Source organism: Sebastes umbrosus, chromosome 4 (genome assembly GCF_015220745.1).
Source record: "Sebastes umbrosus isolate fSebUmb1 chromosome 4, fSebUmb1.pri, whole genome shotgun sequence".
Lineage (NCBI taxonomy): Eukaryota > Metazoa > Chordata > Actinopteri > Perciformes > Sebastidae > Sebastes > Sebastes umbrosus.
The window spans coordinates 38,542,987-38,561,641 of record NC_051272.1 but is presented as its reverse complement, the minus strand read 5'-3'; the positions used below and the strand labels follow the sequence as shown (position 1 = coordinate 38,561,641).

At 40.9% G+C, this 18,655-nt stretch overlaps 1 protein-coding gene across 5 annotated transcripts in view; it reads right to left on the bottom strand.

The window, feature by feature from the left end:
• The window catches only part of LOC119486221 (A-kinase anchor protein 13-like), a 163,319-nt gene that overhangs the window by 36,940 nt on the left and 107,724 nt on the right, over positions 1-18,655 (bottom strand). For 4 of the 5 annotated variants that reach the window (XM_037766151.1, XM_037766154.1, XM_037766152.1 and 1 more), the window contains exons 13-19: positions 13,937-14,040; positions 12,016-12,202; positions 8,462-8,657; positions 6,141-6,200; positions 4,032-4,091; positions 3,719-3,884; positions 2,768-2,879 (exon numbers count right to left, since the gene is read on the bottom strand). In XM_037766151.1, the coding sequence (XP_037622079.1) occupies positions 2,768-2,879; positions 3,719-3,884; positions 4,032-4,091; positions 6,141-6,200; positions 8,462-8,657; positions 12,016-12,202; positions 13,937-14,040 (885 nt within the window). The remainder of the gene's footprint in view (positions 1-2,767; positions 2,880-3,718; positions 3,885-4,031; positions 4,092-6,140; positions 6,201-8,461; positions 8,658-12,015; positions 12,203-13,936; positions 14,041-18,655) is intronic. The other variant, XM_037766155.1, reaches the window with a different exon arrangement.

The window sequence follows — 18,655 nt, the reverse complement described above, 5'->3', positions numbered from 1 at the left end:
CATCTGATTAGTGTATAAAGCCAAATTGAATCTGGTCCAGCAAAATGGCAGGTCAAGTATAGTGATAAAGTGCTGATATACAGTATGAGTAAAGATGTTAACACAAAGTTGACCAGGGGAAACAAAGAGGGAAAGACTCAAGAATATTACCTGTAGTGAAAAACAACAACAGGAAACCAACTGTCCATGTAGCAATTACAAAAATTCATATGTTTTCCGTCCCATACAGCTACAAACAGTAGGCAGAGAAATTTACAAGTACCTCCAACAATCTGATTAACATCAGGCCTGTAATGACGAGTAGACCAAGGTCAGTATACTCATGTCAATGGCATCTTTTCAAATCATTTTTACATGTCAATCAATTCAAATATTTAATTGTGATTAATCGCATGATTGTCCATAGTTTATTACGATTAATTTGCAAATTAATCTCACATTTTGTATCTGTTCTAAATGTACCTTATTATCTTAACAACATGGGAGTGGACAAATATGCTGCTTTATGCAAACATATGTATATATTTATTATTGTAAATCAATAAACAACACAAAACAATGACAGATATTGTCCAGAAACCCTCACAGGTACTGCATTTAGCATAAAACAATATGCTCCAATCATAACATGGCAAACTGCAGCCCAACAGGCAACAACAGCTGTCAGTGTGCTGACTTGACTATGACTTGCCCCAAACTGCATGTGATTATCATAAAGTGGGCATGTCTGTAAAGGGGAGACTCGTGGGTACCCATAGAACCCATTTACATTCACATATCTGGAGGTCAGAGGTCAAGGGACCCCTTTGAAAAGGACCATGACAGTTTTTCCTCTCAAAATGTAGCGTAAGTTTGTAGAGTTATTTAACCTCCTTCATGACCAGCTAGTGTGACATGGTTGGTACCGATGAGAACCCGCTACAAAATTGCAACTTGCCTTAACGCGTTAAAGAAATTAGTGGCGTTAAAACACATTTGTTTTAAGGGGTTATTATCTTGTTACATTTGACATCCCTATACTGTATATCTTATAGCCTTAATCTTACACTATTATGTATATTTTAACTTTAGATTTTTGTTTTTAATTGAGAGTTTCATCCAATAGACTCCCTGATGACAATAAACTTGAACTTGATAAGACCGTGAGATGCACGGGGGTGGGGGGCTGGAATCAGCTCTGTGGTGGGGGTGAGTTGTTTTTGTTGAAGTTCCAGTGAGACATGAAATATGATCCAGGAAGTCCATTCGGAGTAATAGATTGATGCGTTTATAGGTTATAGTTTATAGGTCAGGTTTGCAATACTCAGACAGGATTTCACAACTCTGGATAGAGTTATGATGGGGGGGGATCAAATTGATAGAGGGGACACTCCTGTACTGTTCCACAGTTCACAAAACGTCTAATGTCGGAGTTTTTCAAGAAATATTCTTATTTAGTTCTTATTTATATCATTCCTGCATTTATATTTAACATGCTTAATGGATCCCCCTTCAGCATTTCATATGAACTGATTTGCACTGTGGTTATCTGTTATATATTGTAAATATACACCGATCAGCCATAACATTAGGTCAGCACGGGCACCCTGACCGGTCCCCATCCTCAGCAAACTGCTCCTCACTGTGTGTTCTGACACCTTTCTATCAGAACCAGCATAAACTCTTTCAGCAGTTTGAGCTCCAGTAGCTCTTCTATTGGATCAGACAACACGGGCCAGCCTTCGCTCCACACGTGCATCAATGAGCCTCGGGTCTGACCCTGTCGCCGGTTCTCCTTCCTTGGACCACTTTTGGTAGGTCCTGACCACTGCAGACCGGGAACATCCCACAAGAGCTGCAGTTCTGGAGATGCTCTGACCCAGTCGTTTAGACAGCTCTATTTGGCCTTTGTCAAAGTCGCTCACATCCTTACGCTGGACCATTTTTTCTGCTTCCAACACAAAGTTCAAAGTTCAAAATGTTCACTTGCTGTCTAATATATCCCCCCCACTGTCAGGTGCCATGGTAACCAGATAATCCATGTTATTCACTTCACCTGTCAGTGGTCTGAATGTTATGGCTGATCGGTGTAGATATATATATTTGTATATATTTCTTGTATCCTCATTTCTTATTATTATTTGTATTATTTACTTATATTTCTCTACATATATTGTGTTATATATTGTAGGATTATGTACATAATTTTCACATTACACACTCCTTTATTTCTATTTTCTGACATTTCTTTATGTTTATATAAGAGCAACGGAAATGCCACAAAAGTGCTTCTGATTGTGATTTTAGTTTGAGCTGTAAAAAGCTGATCTGTCTTCCAGGAAGCAGGAAGTGTCTTCTCTATCCATCTGACTGTGCAGGTCCAGGAGGAGGTGAACACATTTTAGTGAGCACTAGTTCTGTTGGACAGTGTTACAGGGCACCACACCGACAGAGGAAACATGGGACTACATCTACATTCATCATACTTACTCCCTCCCTCCTCCTCCTCCTCCTCCTCCTCATCACTGGAGGAAGAGCCAATAGAAAAGAAGCGTCTATTTTTGGGGAGGAGTGGGGAGATACTGAGGGAGAATCTGATTCGTCGCTTTGATCGAGGACATCCGCTCACTAAAGGGTATCGATGGGATGTGGCAGCATGAACAGGAAGGTAAAAGAACAATCTTATTGCACAAGTTCAAGAGTACAACTTCAACACGACGGGAGGGCAACAGGACTGAATAAATGATGAGGAAAGAAAAGCGGAGATTGTTGATGAACAGAAACTCACCATCTATATCGCGGTGATTGATGGTAACCATGGAGATGGATTTGGTGAGGGTTTGGTGATGGAACATGACAGGACAGCTGTTTGTCACTGACAGTACCTGATGATGTGATGGCTAAAAAACACACACAAGGGGAAAATAATGTTAATATATCAATATTATATATATATATATATATATATATATATAAATATATAAATAACATAACATAATAAAATAATGATATACAATAATAACTGGGAAATAATTGTGTCTATATTACTAGTTATCAGTTATTGTAGATATAGATCATTTGTATTCATAATTTGTATTCTTGATCTGGGAAATTATTGTGTATACTCCTTTCAACTTTTATTCTGAAAAGCCAACATGACCAGGAAGGGTGGAAAATAAATTGCATCTTAATTTATGCTAAGATTAGTAGAACGAATCAAAGAATCATTTAATAATTGTACCTTTTTGTAATAAACAATTATTGTTTTATGTCTAAGCATCCAAGAAGAGAAGATAATGGTGTCAGAAACCAGGATCATATGGGGGACAAACAGGAACTCAGACTGGAAACAATGGAATCCGATATGAATGGAAAATACCCAGCTTTAGTTCAAATTACCCAGAACATCAAATATAATGGTGTCCAAGGTAGCCAATGAAAGTAAAAGAATGAGTGAAACTATTCACATCGAATTCTGAAGGCTGTCTTCTTTGGGAAGTAACTGAAAAGGATTTGAAGTCCGGTAGAGAATCTGAACCCGACAGAAGCATCCCAGATCCTGAACACTTTTATTTCAGGGAATGTATGAATGCTTACATGGAATGTTGGAGCTACAGCTGAGCTGCTGCTGCTGCTGCTACACGCGCACGCGCACGCACGCACACACACACACACACACACACACACACACACACACACACACACACACACACACACACACACACACACACACACACACCTGTCTATCGACGCTGCTTCCGTCTCCTTCCTGCTCCTCCTCAGTGAGAGAAACCAGCGAGCCTCTCTCCTGGCTTCTTCCTGCAGTCCTCTCCTCCTGATAACTGAGGATGGGACACTGAGGCCGGACCGCTCCCCTCTCCACCTCCAGACCCTCCAGGCTGTAGCTGGTGCAGGGAGACAACACAAGCATGATAACTATCATGACCTTTTACATGTTGTTGTGCTGTGCAGCAGAACTGCTTCTACACTTTAGCTAACCCTTTGACCTCTGAGGGAAACATTTATTAGTATTATTGACCTATGCTGATTACCTTCTGTTGTCTATTTGCTCCTGATCAGGACGACGCAGGTTGGATGGACACCAACTCATACTGGAAGAATGAAAAGATAGAGGGATGAATGGTGGATGATGGAAGATGTGAAAACATGGAAAAGAAAGAGGAGAGATGTGCGACAGAAAGAGAGAGATGGTTAGATATTTGATGAAAGGATGTTTTAAATCTAGAGTGAGATGAATGATGGTGGTATTATGATGACAGAGATGTGTCTGAACCAGTGATTCTCAAACAAAAGAGTTACTTGACGTCATATCCGTTCCGTATCCGTCAACCAAAACAAACCTCAGCGAGCCGAAACTAGAAAGTCTAAAACGTTGGAGGGTCTTCGTGGATACGACCTGCACCCTCCCATGTTAAATCCAGCGTGGTAAACACTACACATCCAGTAAAGGATGGAAACACTTTGGATTTCACACATTGCAGGAAAAGCAGAGCTAGACAGAGCAGAGCTAAAGCTGCATGCTAACTCTGTCACGGACAGGAAACGTTATGGTATGGCGGTAACGTGGCGGTGGAGCCGGCCTTCGCTCTCGTCTCTGTGGTCAAATGGGCCGACGCTACAACTGTAGAGCACCCATATACTGACATTTGTGTTCTCTGCATTGAAACGGCCCCGATGGAGCTGACCATGGATGGATAAAGAGAACGGAGCTGACGGGAGAGCTAGAGACCACCTTGGAGAAGTTAGAGGAAGTAGACACGTGGGACTACGTCCACTTTTCAAAATAAGGTGTTAACAAAGGGAACTGTATATACAAAATACATCTATGGAAATAAGATTGATGGATTATATTCACCAGAAGTATAAAACATTACATGTCCCTTATAAATTAAACAGAAAATACCACTAATCTGTGAGTGAAATGTCTTTATTCTTTGATTTTGTGGTTGCTGGAAAATATGTAATAAATAATTCCTGACAATGATCCTGATATATTTGACTTCAGGACATCTCTGACTTGTTTGATGCTGAAAATCAAACATTCTTACTGGATTCATTTAGAGATTTTCCAAAGTAAAAGTCCCTAGAAGTGTATGATTCAACTATTTCTCAGGGTCTAGTGTTAAAGAAGTTAACAAAAATCGCAATATCGAATAACACTTAAAAATCACGATACATACACGATACATATTGAATCGGCACCAAAGTATGTTGATAGTATCGAACCAGGAGAGGAGAATCGTCCCAGACCTAGTCAACATGTTCTAGTAGAAACCCAAAATACAAGTATGCACCTGAAAATAAGTATAATAAGTCCTCTTTAATGTAATGCTCGTCTGTGCTGCAGAGAAACGAAGAGGGACGGCTGTGAAACCGATTCAACAGGTCGACTTGATGCAAACAGATGTTTGTCTCCAGCTGCTGAGGTGTTGATCAGCTGGACTGAATCACTTCAGCTCCCTGTCTCAGTCCTACCAGATGGTGAGGAGCAACTTCTTTTATTCCATTAATGACTCTTTTCCACTGGATACCATGCATGGTACTGGGAGTGTGTGAGAGAGAGTGTGTGTGTGTGTGTGTGTGTATGTGTGTAGACTTCATATCATGTGAGCAGTCTGAGGCTGGAAAGATGACTGAATCACTGCGCTCCAGTTATAAAAGACAGGAATGTTAAACTGGCTTGACAGCTATGAAGGAGAATAATGATATATATATATATATATATATACTGTATATACTGTATATACTGTATATACTGTATATAATGTGTTTGAGAGCTTCAGATATAGTTAGTAAAGACTGCTGGACTCACTTTGTTATTCAGTGTGGTACAAATGAAGCACACACACAGAAGGTCTAAGAATGTCATAATTTCTACATTCTTGTCTTTCAGACAGTGTCTGCTCTGGTCATTAATGACTAATGTGAGCTTGAAAGAGCTCATTGAATCTGGAGCTGACTGACTGGCTGGCTCGTGTTCAAGGGCCTGGACAGTGACTCACTGACATACTGCATCTATGGCCGGTCTTTTGGCTTAAACACACAAAATACAGCAGTAAAAAGAAGATTGTAGACATGTGAAGAGGCAGAGTGAGGCGTGGGTGAGGCGTGGGTGAAGCAGGTGACGGATGAAGGCGTACCTTCTCCTGTGGAGGGGGGGCTTGGCTCTCTGCACCTCTCCTGACAGACTCTTCAACGAGCTGAAAGAAGGGACAGATGGACTGTTAGTGGGAGGAGAGGGAGGGATGGACCGAAAGAGGCGTATGTTGTTTGAAGCTACTGTCAGTGACAATACGTGTTTGTTTTAGATCCTCAGTACTGAACTTAACAGGTAACACTGGTCTGCTGTTTTCGCTGGTATCATTGTTTACATGGAGCAGGTTCATGTTAAAGCCATTAACCCTCTGAGACCCACAATAGACCTGTTTTAGTCTTCTTTAGGGGGATACAGGCGGTCTTTAGGGGGAGATAGCAGGTCAACAGTAGATGTCACATAAAAGTGGTGTACATCATCTGAAAGCTGGGAACCTGAAGATTAATTTGAGATGCAGCTCAGCACTGTGGGTCAAGCTGTTCTAGACATAAAATAGAAATAAACATGAATTAATAATCAAAATAAATAGTGAAAGTGTATAAGGGCTTAGAACATGATGATAGAAGTATATGATGGTCATCCCCATGCTCTATTATGTCTCATAAGTTGTTGCAGCAGTTTTTGGGGTTGAAACCATTTGTTACACAGATTTGGTGCTAAATATAACCATTTTTTACCACTGGAGAATTGATCAAACTGATCAATAATCCCTCCAAAATACCACATTAAGACGCCAAGACCTCGAGGAACACGGTAGAAAAAGCCATGCTGTGATTTGGGATCACATACTTTTGACATTTGGAGATTTCTGCATTTTTCTTTGATTGAATGGCGAGAACATCTGTTGTGTAAACTGCTCAGAAACCCCCTTATTGTTAATGTAGCTAGGAAAGCCATCCATCCTCTGAATGCTCTAGGTCTCTAGTCTGATACATCCATCCTCTGAATGCTCTAGGTCTCTAGTTTGATACATCCATCCTCTGAATGCTCTAGGTCTCTAGTCTGATACATCCATCCTCTGAATGCTCTAGGTCTCTAGTTTGATACATCCATCCTCTGAATGCTCTAGGTCTCTAATTTGATCCATCCATCCTCTGAATGCTCTAGGTCTCTAGTCTGATCCATCCATCCTCTGAATGCTCTAGGTCTCTAGTTTGTGGCTGTAAAGTTTCATGAGGCTGTGATTATCCTAGAGGTCACCACAGGTCATTTTATACAGAGAGGTCAATGAAATGTCTCCTATGGGGACTAACATCATCACACATGAATACAGTTGGGCTCATTGGATCCACAAGAGTCTCAGCTTTACAGTGATACCCAATTTACTTGATACCCCAAGCCGGGTTTGGACCTGCGACCCTCTAGCTGTGAGGCAACAGTGCTAACCGCTGCACCACTGTCATAAAGTGGGCATGTCTGTAAAGGGCAGACTCGTGGGTACCCATAGAACCCATTTTCATTCACATATCTGGAGGTCAGAGGTCAAGGGACACCTTTGGAAATGGACATGGCAGTTTTTCCTCACCAACATTTTGCATAAGTTTGCAGCATTATTTATCCTCCTTCAGGACACGCTAGCATGACACACCCTGGGATCTCTCAGGTTTTCTAGTTTCATGTGATATCTGTATCTTCACTGTACCACTAAAACTGAACCTGCTACAGCCTCTGAAAGACAGTAAAGTTGGTCTGGATCGCCTGCAGGTCTCAGGGAGTTAAAAACTGTTTCCACTGACCCAATACATCCACACATTATTGGATGTAATTAAGAAAACAAACAAACGTTGAGGTCCTTTTGTAGTGTTTCTCTTTCAAACTGTCTGTCTGCAGCACTTCAGTTAGGAAATGAGAATATGATGTTGATGAGTCTGATGAACACCTACTAGTCTAGAGCAGTTATAGCATGGGTCCAATAAGTCTGATGATTTAGGGTATTGTCTGTAATCCTGGTCTGTTGAGTGATGTGTGGATGTTTGTTCTGATGCTTTTACATCAACTAGTTCACATTAAACTAACTTTAACCAGCTACCCGCACATCTGACTGTTACTGAATTAACCGTTTGCCTATGACATGTCCTGACATCCCCCTCATATGTTCTGTTTTAATGAATCCCTGTGAGGCCAACATGTGATGTGTGAGCCTGATCAGTTACTGTCATGCGCTGAGCTGAGTGTGCTGACTCATAGTTTATGGTCACTTCCTTACGTTGGCCCTGAGAGCTCAAGGCTCTGCCAACACAGAAAACACAACCCAATAGAGAAACACGCTGCAAGAAGCTCACACGACAATGGGAACTGTATCCACTAAAATGTGATGCAAAAGCCTGTCAGGATGCTGATAGCCAGATTTAGTTGGACACCCAGTACCTGCGCCGTGTGATGTCAATATCTGCAGCGGCGTTGTTCCTGCCCGGCTCCCAGCTGTGCCGACGGAACGGAGACAAGGGCCGGATGGAGGCTCGCAGGATGGCAGACGAGACAGGATTTTCTGAGAGCTGGTCTTTTTTCTCTTCTTCTTCTCCTCCTCCTCCTCCTCCTCCTCCTCCTTCAGTCTGTCCTCCTCCTGGGATTCAGAACAGAAATACAAAACTATTACCCACTGTGACTCTTATGGACAACATCTGGATTTCTTTTGGGACATCTATGCATTTATTAGATAGTGACAGTAGAGAGATGACAGAACATGAGGGGCGGTCCTCAGCCAGATGTGAACCGGGGCTGCGGTTCATAGTCGGCACCCTGACCCCTGGACCATCAGGACCCCCACATCACCTTCCCTTGTTAGATGAACTGAATGTATAGTGAGGTTGTGTGACGGACACGAAACAGGATTACTTTATAGATACAGTTTAAGGTTCACATGAAACATTTATTCTAAAGTAGCAGCTTCTGATAAATCATTTGGTGTTCTTTGCCTCGTTATTGTAGAAGGAACATATCAGACAGAACTTCTGCCCCTTCCTGTGGACCAACATGGGACCTTATTTCAGAAAAGTGGCATATTTCTTCTGATATAAGGTCCCATGGGGTCCACCGGAGGGGGAGGGACTTTGCCTCTCAGTATACATAGTAAAATAAATATATATACAAATTATGTATACTACATATACAAACATAGTAAAATAAAATAAAATGAAAATGGACAAAGTATATGTACTGTAAATGTAAAAGAATTAAGGAGATGCAGGGTCAGGGTCTGAAATGAACTTTTTTCACTTCCTGCCACTGTGGCAGGTGAGTATTTTTTTTTCTGCCACTCAGAAATTTTATCTCCCACTTTTGAAATCTCTGCACTAAATGAAGGAATAACATTTTAGATCTGGTCATTCAATATTCAATATATATCCAAATATCCAAAATAAACTGAAACATGATACGGCGTGCGTATGCGTCATTGTGCAGCATAACTGTGGGAAAGCATCAATAAGAGGAATCGATGGTCATGGAGGCTTGAGATGCCAAGAAAGCGGACAACTACGGTTCTCTAATCTCATCTCTAGTGTTTTACCTGCCTGCCAAAGTGGCAGGTGTCCTGATGATTTCACCTGCCAATGCCAACAATTTACACGCATTTGGCGGGTGGCGGGTGCTAATTTCAGACACTGGTTACAAGCATAGAAATATAAAGAATGAATGGGAAACAATTGTATTATGGGTGCATCACACTGTAATTACGAGTTAGTCAGATAATAATAAAACAATAGCTCATTTTAACATAATAATCTTGAAGATTTTCATTTAAATAAATGTCTGTTAATTAACTATCTATCGCCGAATGAGGTAACACAATGGCGATTGAGCCCTCTAATGAAAGTATTGTGATATAAATGTATATACTGTATATTTGCAGTATAATGAACTGGGTGTGTGTGGCGACATTCACACTGTTTTAAGTTACTACTAATGGAGACCCAACGTTTCCTACTGCTGCAGCTTCATATTCAAAAATTTAACTGGCAAAACATGAGTTGACTTTTATAATGAAGTAGTCGCAGGAAATGCAACATGTTTGTCAGTGAGCTTGACACCGACCGCTATAGTTCATCAAAAATCTGCATATGCAACAAGACGACGGACATTTTTGTCATTTTTTGACAGCGGATCAGTTTGAAATATTGCGAGCAGTAATGGAAGAAGAATTAGCAGACACACTGAGCTGTTAGATGAAGAGCTGCAGGTGACACACCTCCAAAAACACCTCCACTCAGACAGAGGGTGAAAAGAGGAACTGCAGCACAGCCGGTATGAGAAAGCGTTCTTTGAACATTAATTAGTAGAAACCAAAAATACAAGTATGAACCTGAAAACGAGCATGATAGGTCCTCTTTAAACCGCATTAGCTGTTACCACCAGTAAACAGGACTGAAATCTTACGGATTGACACTTTAATCTCATTTAATTGAAACTATGAGGGATGTAAAGCCGACAGTTTTCAGTTTTTACAAATTTTAACTGAAATACCAAAATGTGTTGAAATATACAAATATATCACTTATAAAAATAAAATAAAACCCGGTTTAACATTTTTTAGTCATTAACATCTTTCTGCTTCCTGCCTCCAGACTGCCTTTACAGTAAACTTGAAAGCTCAGAATATACTATAATATATATATACTGGAAAAACAAAGTTTGGAAACTTGTGTTTGGTGGATTATTTCTCTGTTGTTACAATGCTAATGGTCATTGTATTTTACATGGTTGGAAAGCCTGTTTATTTACCTTCACAATGATGTCCAACTTGTAAGGATCATGCATTTGTGGGATGAGCAGCACAGCTGATTATGTGGGTAGCGCCCAAGAAAAATGTTCCAAAATGCTCTGCCAATGGTAAACAGTGTATTCTCATAAGGCTACCAGGAAGCCTGCAATGACTGCCCTTCACCATCAGGCCCGTTGGTGCTGGTGTCGACAACACAGACAATGGAACCTGAGCATGTGTGGGAATGTCATGTTCAGTGATGAGTCCAGGTTCTGTCTGCGAAAGTTGGATGGTAGGGTCAAAGTATGGAGACGACGTGGAGAACGCTATGCTGATTGTTGCACCGATGGAGTAACAGCTTTTGGTGGGGGCAGTGTCATGGTGTGGGGCGGCATCTCCCTCACTGGCAAAACAAGGCTTGTCATCATTGAAGGCCATCTCAATGCAGTGAGATATCGGGATGAGATTCTGCAGCCAGTGGCGATCCCATATCTCCACAATCTGGCATCTAACTTCATCTTCCAAGAAACAACGCTCGCCCCCACAGAGCCAGGGTTATCACAGACTACCTCCACAATGTGGGAGTAGAGAGAATGGAACGGCCTGCCAAGAGTCCAGACCTCAACCCAATTCAACACTTGTGGGATCAGCTTGGGCGTGCTGTACGTGTTAGAGTGACCAACACAACCACGCTGGATGACCTGCAACCAATCCTGGTTGAGGAATGGAACGCCATCCCACAGCAACGTGTGACCAGGTTGGTGACCAGCATGAGGAGGAGGTGCCAGGCTGTTGTGGCTGCGTATGGATCTTCCACCGCTACTGAGGCTCCTGACGGTGTATTAAATGAATAAAGTGTAAAATTGCCAATATGTCTTGTTTGTTCCTTGTTACTGATAGAGAGTTCAATCATCCAATCCACCAAACAACTCAAAACAAGAGTCAACACCAACAGGCGAATACACTGTTTACCATTGACGGAGCATTTTGGCAAATTTTTCTTGGGCGCTACCCACATAATCAGCTGTGCTGCTCATCCCACAAATGCATTATCCTTACAAGTTGGACATCATTGTGAAGGTAAATAAACAGGCTTTCCAACCATGTAAAATACAATGACCATTAGCATTGGAATAACAGAGAAATAATCAACCAAACACAAGTTTCCAAACTTTGTTTTTCCAGTTTATATATATATATATATATATATATAATATAATACCTCTGTCCTCTGTTTCAGACTTCCAGGACAGTCTGGAGCTCCGAGGGGCCACAGCGTCAGGTGTGCCCACTGACAAAGCCCCCTCAGTGGGACTGAGCGCTCCCTCTGTCAATGCATCGTCTGTAGAGGACGAGGAGACACGCACCCCTCTGTCCCTGTGTCCAACGCATGGGGGAGGATCCTTCGGCTATAGAGGGAAAGAAGACATCAGAGAAAAACATTCAGCAGAGCATATGCGAGCGCGCATATGCGATGCGAGCGTGCATGGAACACCGACCCGGTAGATTTATACCTGTAAAACGTTACAAACAGTCCCTTTAATAAAAAAACAAAAAAACAACTCAGATTTGAAAGGATTCTGTAAGACGAGGTTCTGGGGGAAACAGCACATAGCCACATGTGGTCTATGGAGTTGCAGGACTGTGAGAAAAGTCAGTGGAAAAGGCCTCTTCCAGAACATGTGAGTCGCACGGCGCTGCACTGATCCCACTCTGAACCCTTCAAACTGTCTCTCTGCATGCACACAGCTTTCATGAACATCAAATTGTTCAATAAATGTTATTACTATTGATCTTTGATCTGGTGTGAGGACTATGTGTCTTTATCTACACTCTCTGGGACCACATATCGCCCTCGTTACTGTCCATGCAGTGTGGAACAGCCAGTCATCTGGTTTTCCTCTGATTCCTGCCAAGCTGTAGAGGGAACAGTGTTTTCTGTCTGCTGTGTAACCCTCCTTTCACCAGACCTTCTCCCATCCTGCTTCATTTTAGAAAAGGCAGAAGGCAGCAGCAGCACTGTTCAGGGTTCCTGCTCCTTTCTATCATCAAATAGAATCATTTCCCAGGACATTTTCAGTGATGATCTAGCTGATATAAAAGACATGCAGTCCATTGTTATAACTTATCTATGAAATCATCTCTTACATGCTTAGAAAGTTAGAGACAAATTGATCTTAGAATAATGCAAACACAGCTGCAGATGACGTACAGCACTTCACTTTATTGTGAAGCTATCGCTGTGAAGATTAATCTCATTTTGTGGTCCAGTTTACCTTAAAGCTGCAGTTGGTTTGAGCAAATGTGATTAAAAGTTATTTTTATAAAGCTGTCTCTATATCCTGACAGTAGCGCATGAGACAGGTAATCTGTGGAGAAAATAGCCAATCAGAGCCGAGCAGTCTCTAAGCAGCTGTCAATCACTGCTCGCGAAACTTGTGAACTCTGATCAAATTTTTTCAATTCAATTTATTTTTATATAGCGTCAAATCACAACAGAAGTTATCTCAAGACGCTTTACATATAGAGCAACTATTGGAATTGATATCATTGGGTCGTCCTCAGACGGGATTTCAAGCGGAGCTTCCAGCTGTCTCAGTCCTCCATACATCTGGCTCGCTCGCCAGCACTGTCCAGCATCTCTCCTCAGTACGTCCATGTATGTTGGTGTGGGACGTCATACGTTTCGATACTCTTTGATGATGTGACTTTGGGGTGTGTTCACACAACATGACAAAAATACTCGTCTATAAAGTAGCATTTGAACGTTAATATGATCCTGAACATAACTTAGCCCTTTCATCTCTTTATCTCTTTATTTCCAGCTCTAGCCTAGCAGTTCATTCTCAGCTTAAGGAAAATAGGAGAATGTTGAAATCATTTTCCAGGACAACACAAGATTTTCCACATTTTCCATGTGTTTTCAATGTCTGGAAAATTGGTCAGCTGTTTTCCGGGTTTTCCAGGACGCGAGGGAACCAGGACTGTTATTTCTGACCCGGACATGAACAAAGAGCGTTACGAATGTCAGCTGCTGTGCTGACGTACAACCATCTGACACCAGTGTTTATGTGCAGTACCACCGGAGATCTGAATGTAAGGTCTTAACCAGGAGAGTGTGTGTTTGTGTGTGTGTTTCGTACCTTTTTAAAGACACTGTCATCCAGTTGTGCGCTGACTTTCACACTGTCTTTGTCTCTGTGCAGCAAACACACGGACACACACTCCTCTCTGTGTGGATGGACGTCTGGAAAGAAAAAGAGGAGGAGGGGACAGTGGTGAGACGAGACAGAGACCAGAACACCTGGCTGGGTCAGCGATCCAGGTAAGGGAGTGAAAGATATAACATGTTGTTCTTCAATAGAAGAGGCGCTGCCGTGTCTGAGCAAGTAGCTTATTGCAGCGCTGGTTGCAATCCTCCGAGACAGGAAGTTGACCTCATATCACCCAAACCACAGAGAAGCAGCCTGAGTGTGTGTGTGTGAGACAGTCAGCAGGCCTGCTGAACACAATGTCTGTTACATGTTTACTGCATGCTGTGATGCTAAAGTGACATCACTACAACACTACATGAAACTAAAGAAGTTGCATTAAAAAGGTTGTTGATCTATCGGTCTAGATCTGACCATGAGCTGAAATGACACTGTGATGCTGATGTAGGCGAGGTTTATTGATAACTGGTGTCTGAATTTCGACTTTCTAACAGTGATGATCACGTATCAACCACACTCCCTTCTGGTTGGCTCCTGCAGTCATTGGTTTACCACCTCATTTCATCTTTATTTAAAAACAAAACATTGCAACTTGCATACTTTGCATATAGATATATATTTAGATCTAGTGTTGATATGTACATTTTATTTACTGTCCCTTTGCATTTCATTCAATAAAGTACATCCATCCATCTATTTATCTATCTATCTATCCATCCATCTATTTATCTATCCATCCATCTATCCATCCATCTATTTATCGATCCATCCATCTATTTATCTATCTATCTATCCATCCATCTATTTATCTATCTATCTATCCATCCATCTATTTATCTATTTATCTATTTATCTATCCATCCATCTATCCATCCATCTATTTATCTATCTATCTATCTATCCATCCATCTATTTATCGATCCATCCATCTATTTATCTATCTATCTATCTATTTATCTATTTATCTATCTATCTATCCATCCATCTATTTATCTATCTATCTATCCATCCATCTATTTATCTATCTAGCTATCTATTTATCTATTTATCTATCTATCTATCCATCCATCCATCCATCTATTTATCTATTTATCTACCCATCCATCTATCATCCATCTATTTATCGATCCATCCATCTATCTATCTATCTATTTATCTATTTACCTATCCATCCATCTATCTATCTATCCATCCATCTATTTATCTATCTATCTATCTATCTATCTATCTATCTATCTATCTATCTATCTATCTATCTATCTATCTATCTATCCATCCATCTATCCATCCATCTATTTATCGATCCATCCATCTATTTATCTATCTTTCTATCTATTTATCTATCCATCCATCATCCATCTATTTATCTATCTATCTATCCATCCATCCATCCATCTATTTATCTATCTATCTATCCATCTATCTATCCATCTATCCATCCATCTATTTATCTATCTATCTATCCATCCATCTATTTATCTATCTATCTATCCATCCATCCATCTATCCATCTATCATCCATCTATTTATCTATCTATCTATCTATTTATCTATTTATCTATCCATCCATCCATCCATCTATCTATCTATCCATCCATCTATCCATCCATGTATTTATTGATCCATCCATCTATTTATCTATCTATCTATCTATCTAATTATCTACTTATCTATTTATCTATTTATCTATCTATCTATCCATCCATCTATCCATCCGTCTATTTATCTATTTATCTATCCATCTGTCTGTCTGTCTGTCCGTCCGTCCGTACATCCATCCATCCATCCATCAATCTATCTATGGTTTATTGGGACACCTCAAAGATAACTTACATATCAGCCAGCCATGTTGTCTAGCTTATTAATATGTACCAGAATATGTGCCCCTGTATTTAATGGGTTAGGTAACCCTGACGTACGGCCCCAGGAGCTGCTCCAGCAGTCTGCCTGTTAGTGGACAGTTTGAGGGCTCTGGTACAGATGTGCTGGTGTGGTATTTTGGTAGTGCAGTGTGATAAGAGGCTTAAGAGGGGATCCAGTGGTGCACTGCAGTCATAGAGCCAAGCCAAGGAGAGATGCTGGAGAGTGCTGGCGAGCTAGCCAGATGTATGGTGGACTGAGACAGCTGGAAGCTCCGCTTGAAAGCCCGTCTGAGGACGACCCAATGACATCAATTCTGATAGTTGTATTATCACTCTTCTACATCCACTACTATTGGTTTTGTGTTATTAGTCCTACTTGTATTAGTTATTACAGCTGCTGGGCTACTATTGTGGCTGCTTCTCTCTCTCTCTCTCTCTCTCTCTCTCTCTCTCTCTCTCTCTCTCTCTCTCCCCCCAGCCGGTCTCGGCAGATGGCCTCCCACCCAGGGCCCGGTTCTGCTCCAGGTTTCTTCCCAGTAATCGGGGAGTTTTTCCTGGCCACAGTGCGCGTGGTGGATCTTGTTGGGTCTCTAAACTACGGTGTACGGTCATAGACCTGCTCTATATATAAAGCGTCTTGAGATAACTTCTGTTGTGATTGACGCTATACAAAAATAAATTGAATTGAATTGAATTGAAGCCTGTCACCCGTCAACAGCACTTAATGCATGCTGCTCCTGTGTTCTAGGATATTGTCTTCACTTTATTTGGTAAAGGTACACCCACATAAAAATGTATTTATTAGGGCTGTCAATCGATTCGATTATTGAATCGTGATTAAACGCAAATTAATTGCACATTTTTTATCTGTTCTAAATGTCCCTTAAAAGGAGATTTGTGAAGTATTTAATCCTCTTATCAACATGGGAGTGGACAAATATGCTGCTTTATGTAAATGTATGTATATATTTATTATTGTAAATCAATGAACACAAAACAATGACAGATATTGTCCAGAAACCCTCACAGGTACTGCATTTAGCATAAAACAATATGCTCCAATCATAACATGTCAAACTGCAGCCCAACAGGCAACAACAGCTGTCAGTGTGTCAGTGTGCTGACTTGACTATGACTTGCCCCAAACTGCATGTGATTATCATAAAGTGGGCATGTCTGTAAAGGGGAGACTCGTGGATACCCATAGAACCCATTTACATTCACTGATCTGGAGGTCAGAGGTCAAGGGACCTGCCAGTTTTTCTTCGCCAAAATTAAACGTAATTTGGAGCATTACTCAGCGTCCTTTGCAATAAGCAAGTAGTATGACTAAGTATGACATGGTTGGTACCGATGGATTCATCAGGTTTTATAGTTTCATATGATACCAGTATCTTCAGTCTAGCTTTAAAACTGAACTGCTACAACCTAAAAATTGGTGTTAAAACAAATTTGCGTTAGTGTGTTATTATCGTGTTATTATCGTGTTATTATCGTGTTATTATCGTGTTAACTTTGACAGCCCTAATAATCATGATTTACTTTTCTGTTTCACTTTTATTATACAGTCTTCAACTAGAAGGTCTATGGCTGTGCTCAAAAACGAGCACACTGCATATTACATACTCAATCAGTATGTACTACTGCCTGCTATTTGAACAAATAAGTATGCCATTACCAACAGACTGAAAAAAAAGTCAGGTGAAATTTTATTTTTTAGAAAAATGATTCTGGCAAAACCTTTTTTCACCTTGCAAAATGTTTTTTCTTCCACCTGTGTCACAGATGAAAAAAAAATGTAAGGAACTTTCTTTTCACCTGTTCTGAGTCATAAGTTTTTCTCAACTTGCCTCTCAAGGCTTCCGTACATCAGATCTCCTGGTTACTTGATCGTGTCAGCACCAGACTGTTTTACTGTTTTATATATAAACTGTTTATAACCACACAAAGTTCTGATTGCTTTTGATTCATTATACAAAATACGTTCTATATTTATGCAGACAAAATCGGAGTGTTCGAGGTGTGTTACATGCGTGCATCAGAAAGTATGTCTGCATGTAAACAGCTCCATCCAACACAATGCAACCTGAAATATTTAAGATGGACACGGCCTGAGCAGTTGAGATTGTAATGTCAGTTTATTTTCATGCAGGGTCTCCTTTCATTTAATCCAGCCTTGTAATCTCCATGGTTTGTTTTAGTTGAGTTTGGTAGAGGAGAGACAGCTTTACGCCAATGAGATAATAAAACGTTTTCTCAATTCTGCCACTTTGGATTTAATCCAGTAAACAAACGATTAAAACATAAACGGACCTAATAAACTGAACCTTCAACGTGACAAGCCCTCGGGGCAGATCTACTTCTTCGTATGGCCAGATTTTACACATTGCACCTCAACGTATTCTCTGCCCCAACTCCACAAATAGCACTGCTTGGTCCAACACAGTCTCATGGCAGTTTGTGAAACAGTCACGAAATTTAATCTATTTGATTCGTTTACATTGGCACAAATTTCCCTTTTTTTCGTGACGCTCAGCACGACTTCAACTCTGACTTATGGTTTCACACAGGACACAAACACCGGTCTCCTGGGCCAAAGTCCTGTGTTTGTTGACCCACCCTTCCACCACGAAGTTCTCCCTACGCGGTGTTTGCTGCTCTTTGTACTTTCCGGTTCACAATTACATGAATTACATTTAAATTGATTTTGTGTGGACCATAATGTCTATGTACACAAATCAATACATTCAATTTTGAGACTATTTCATGAACTGCTGTGCGACTGGGC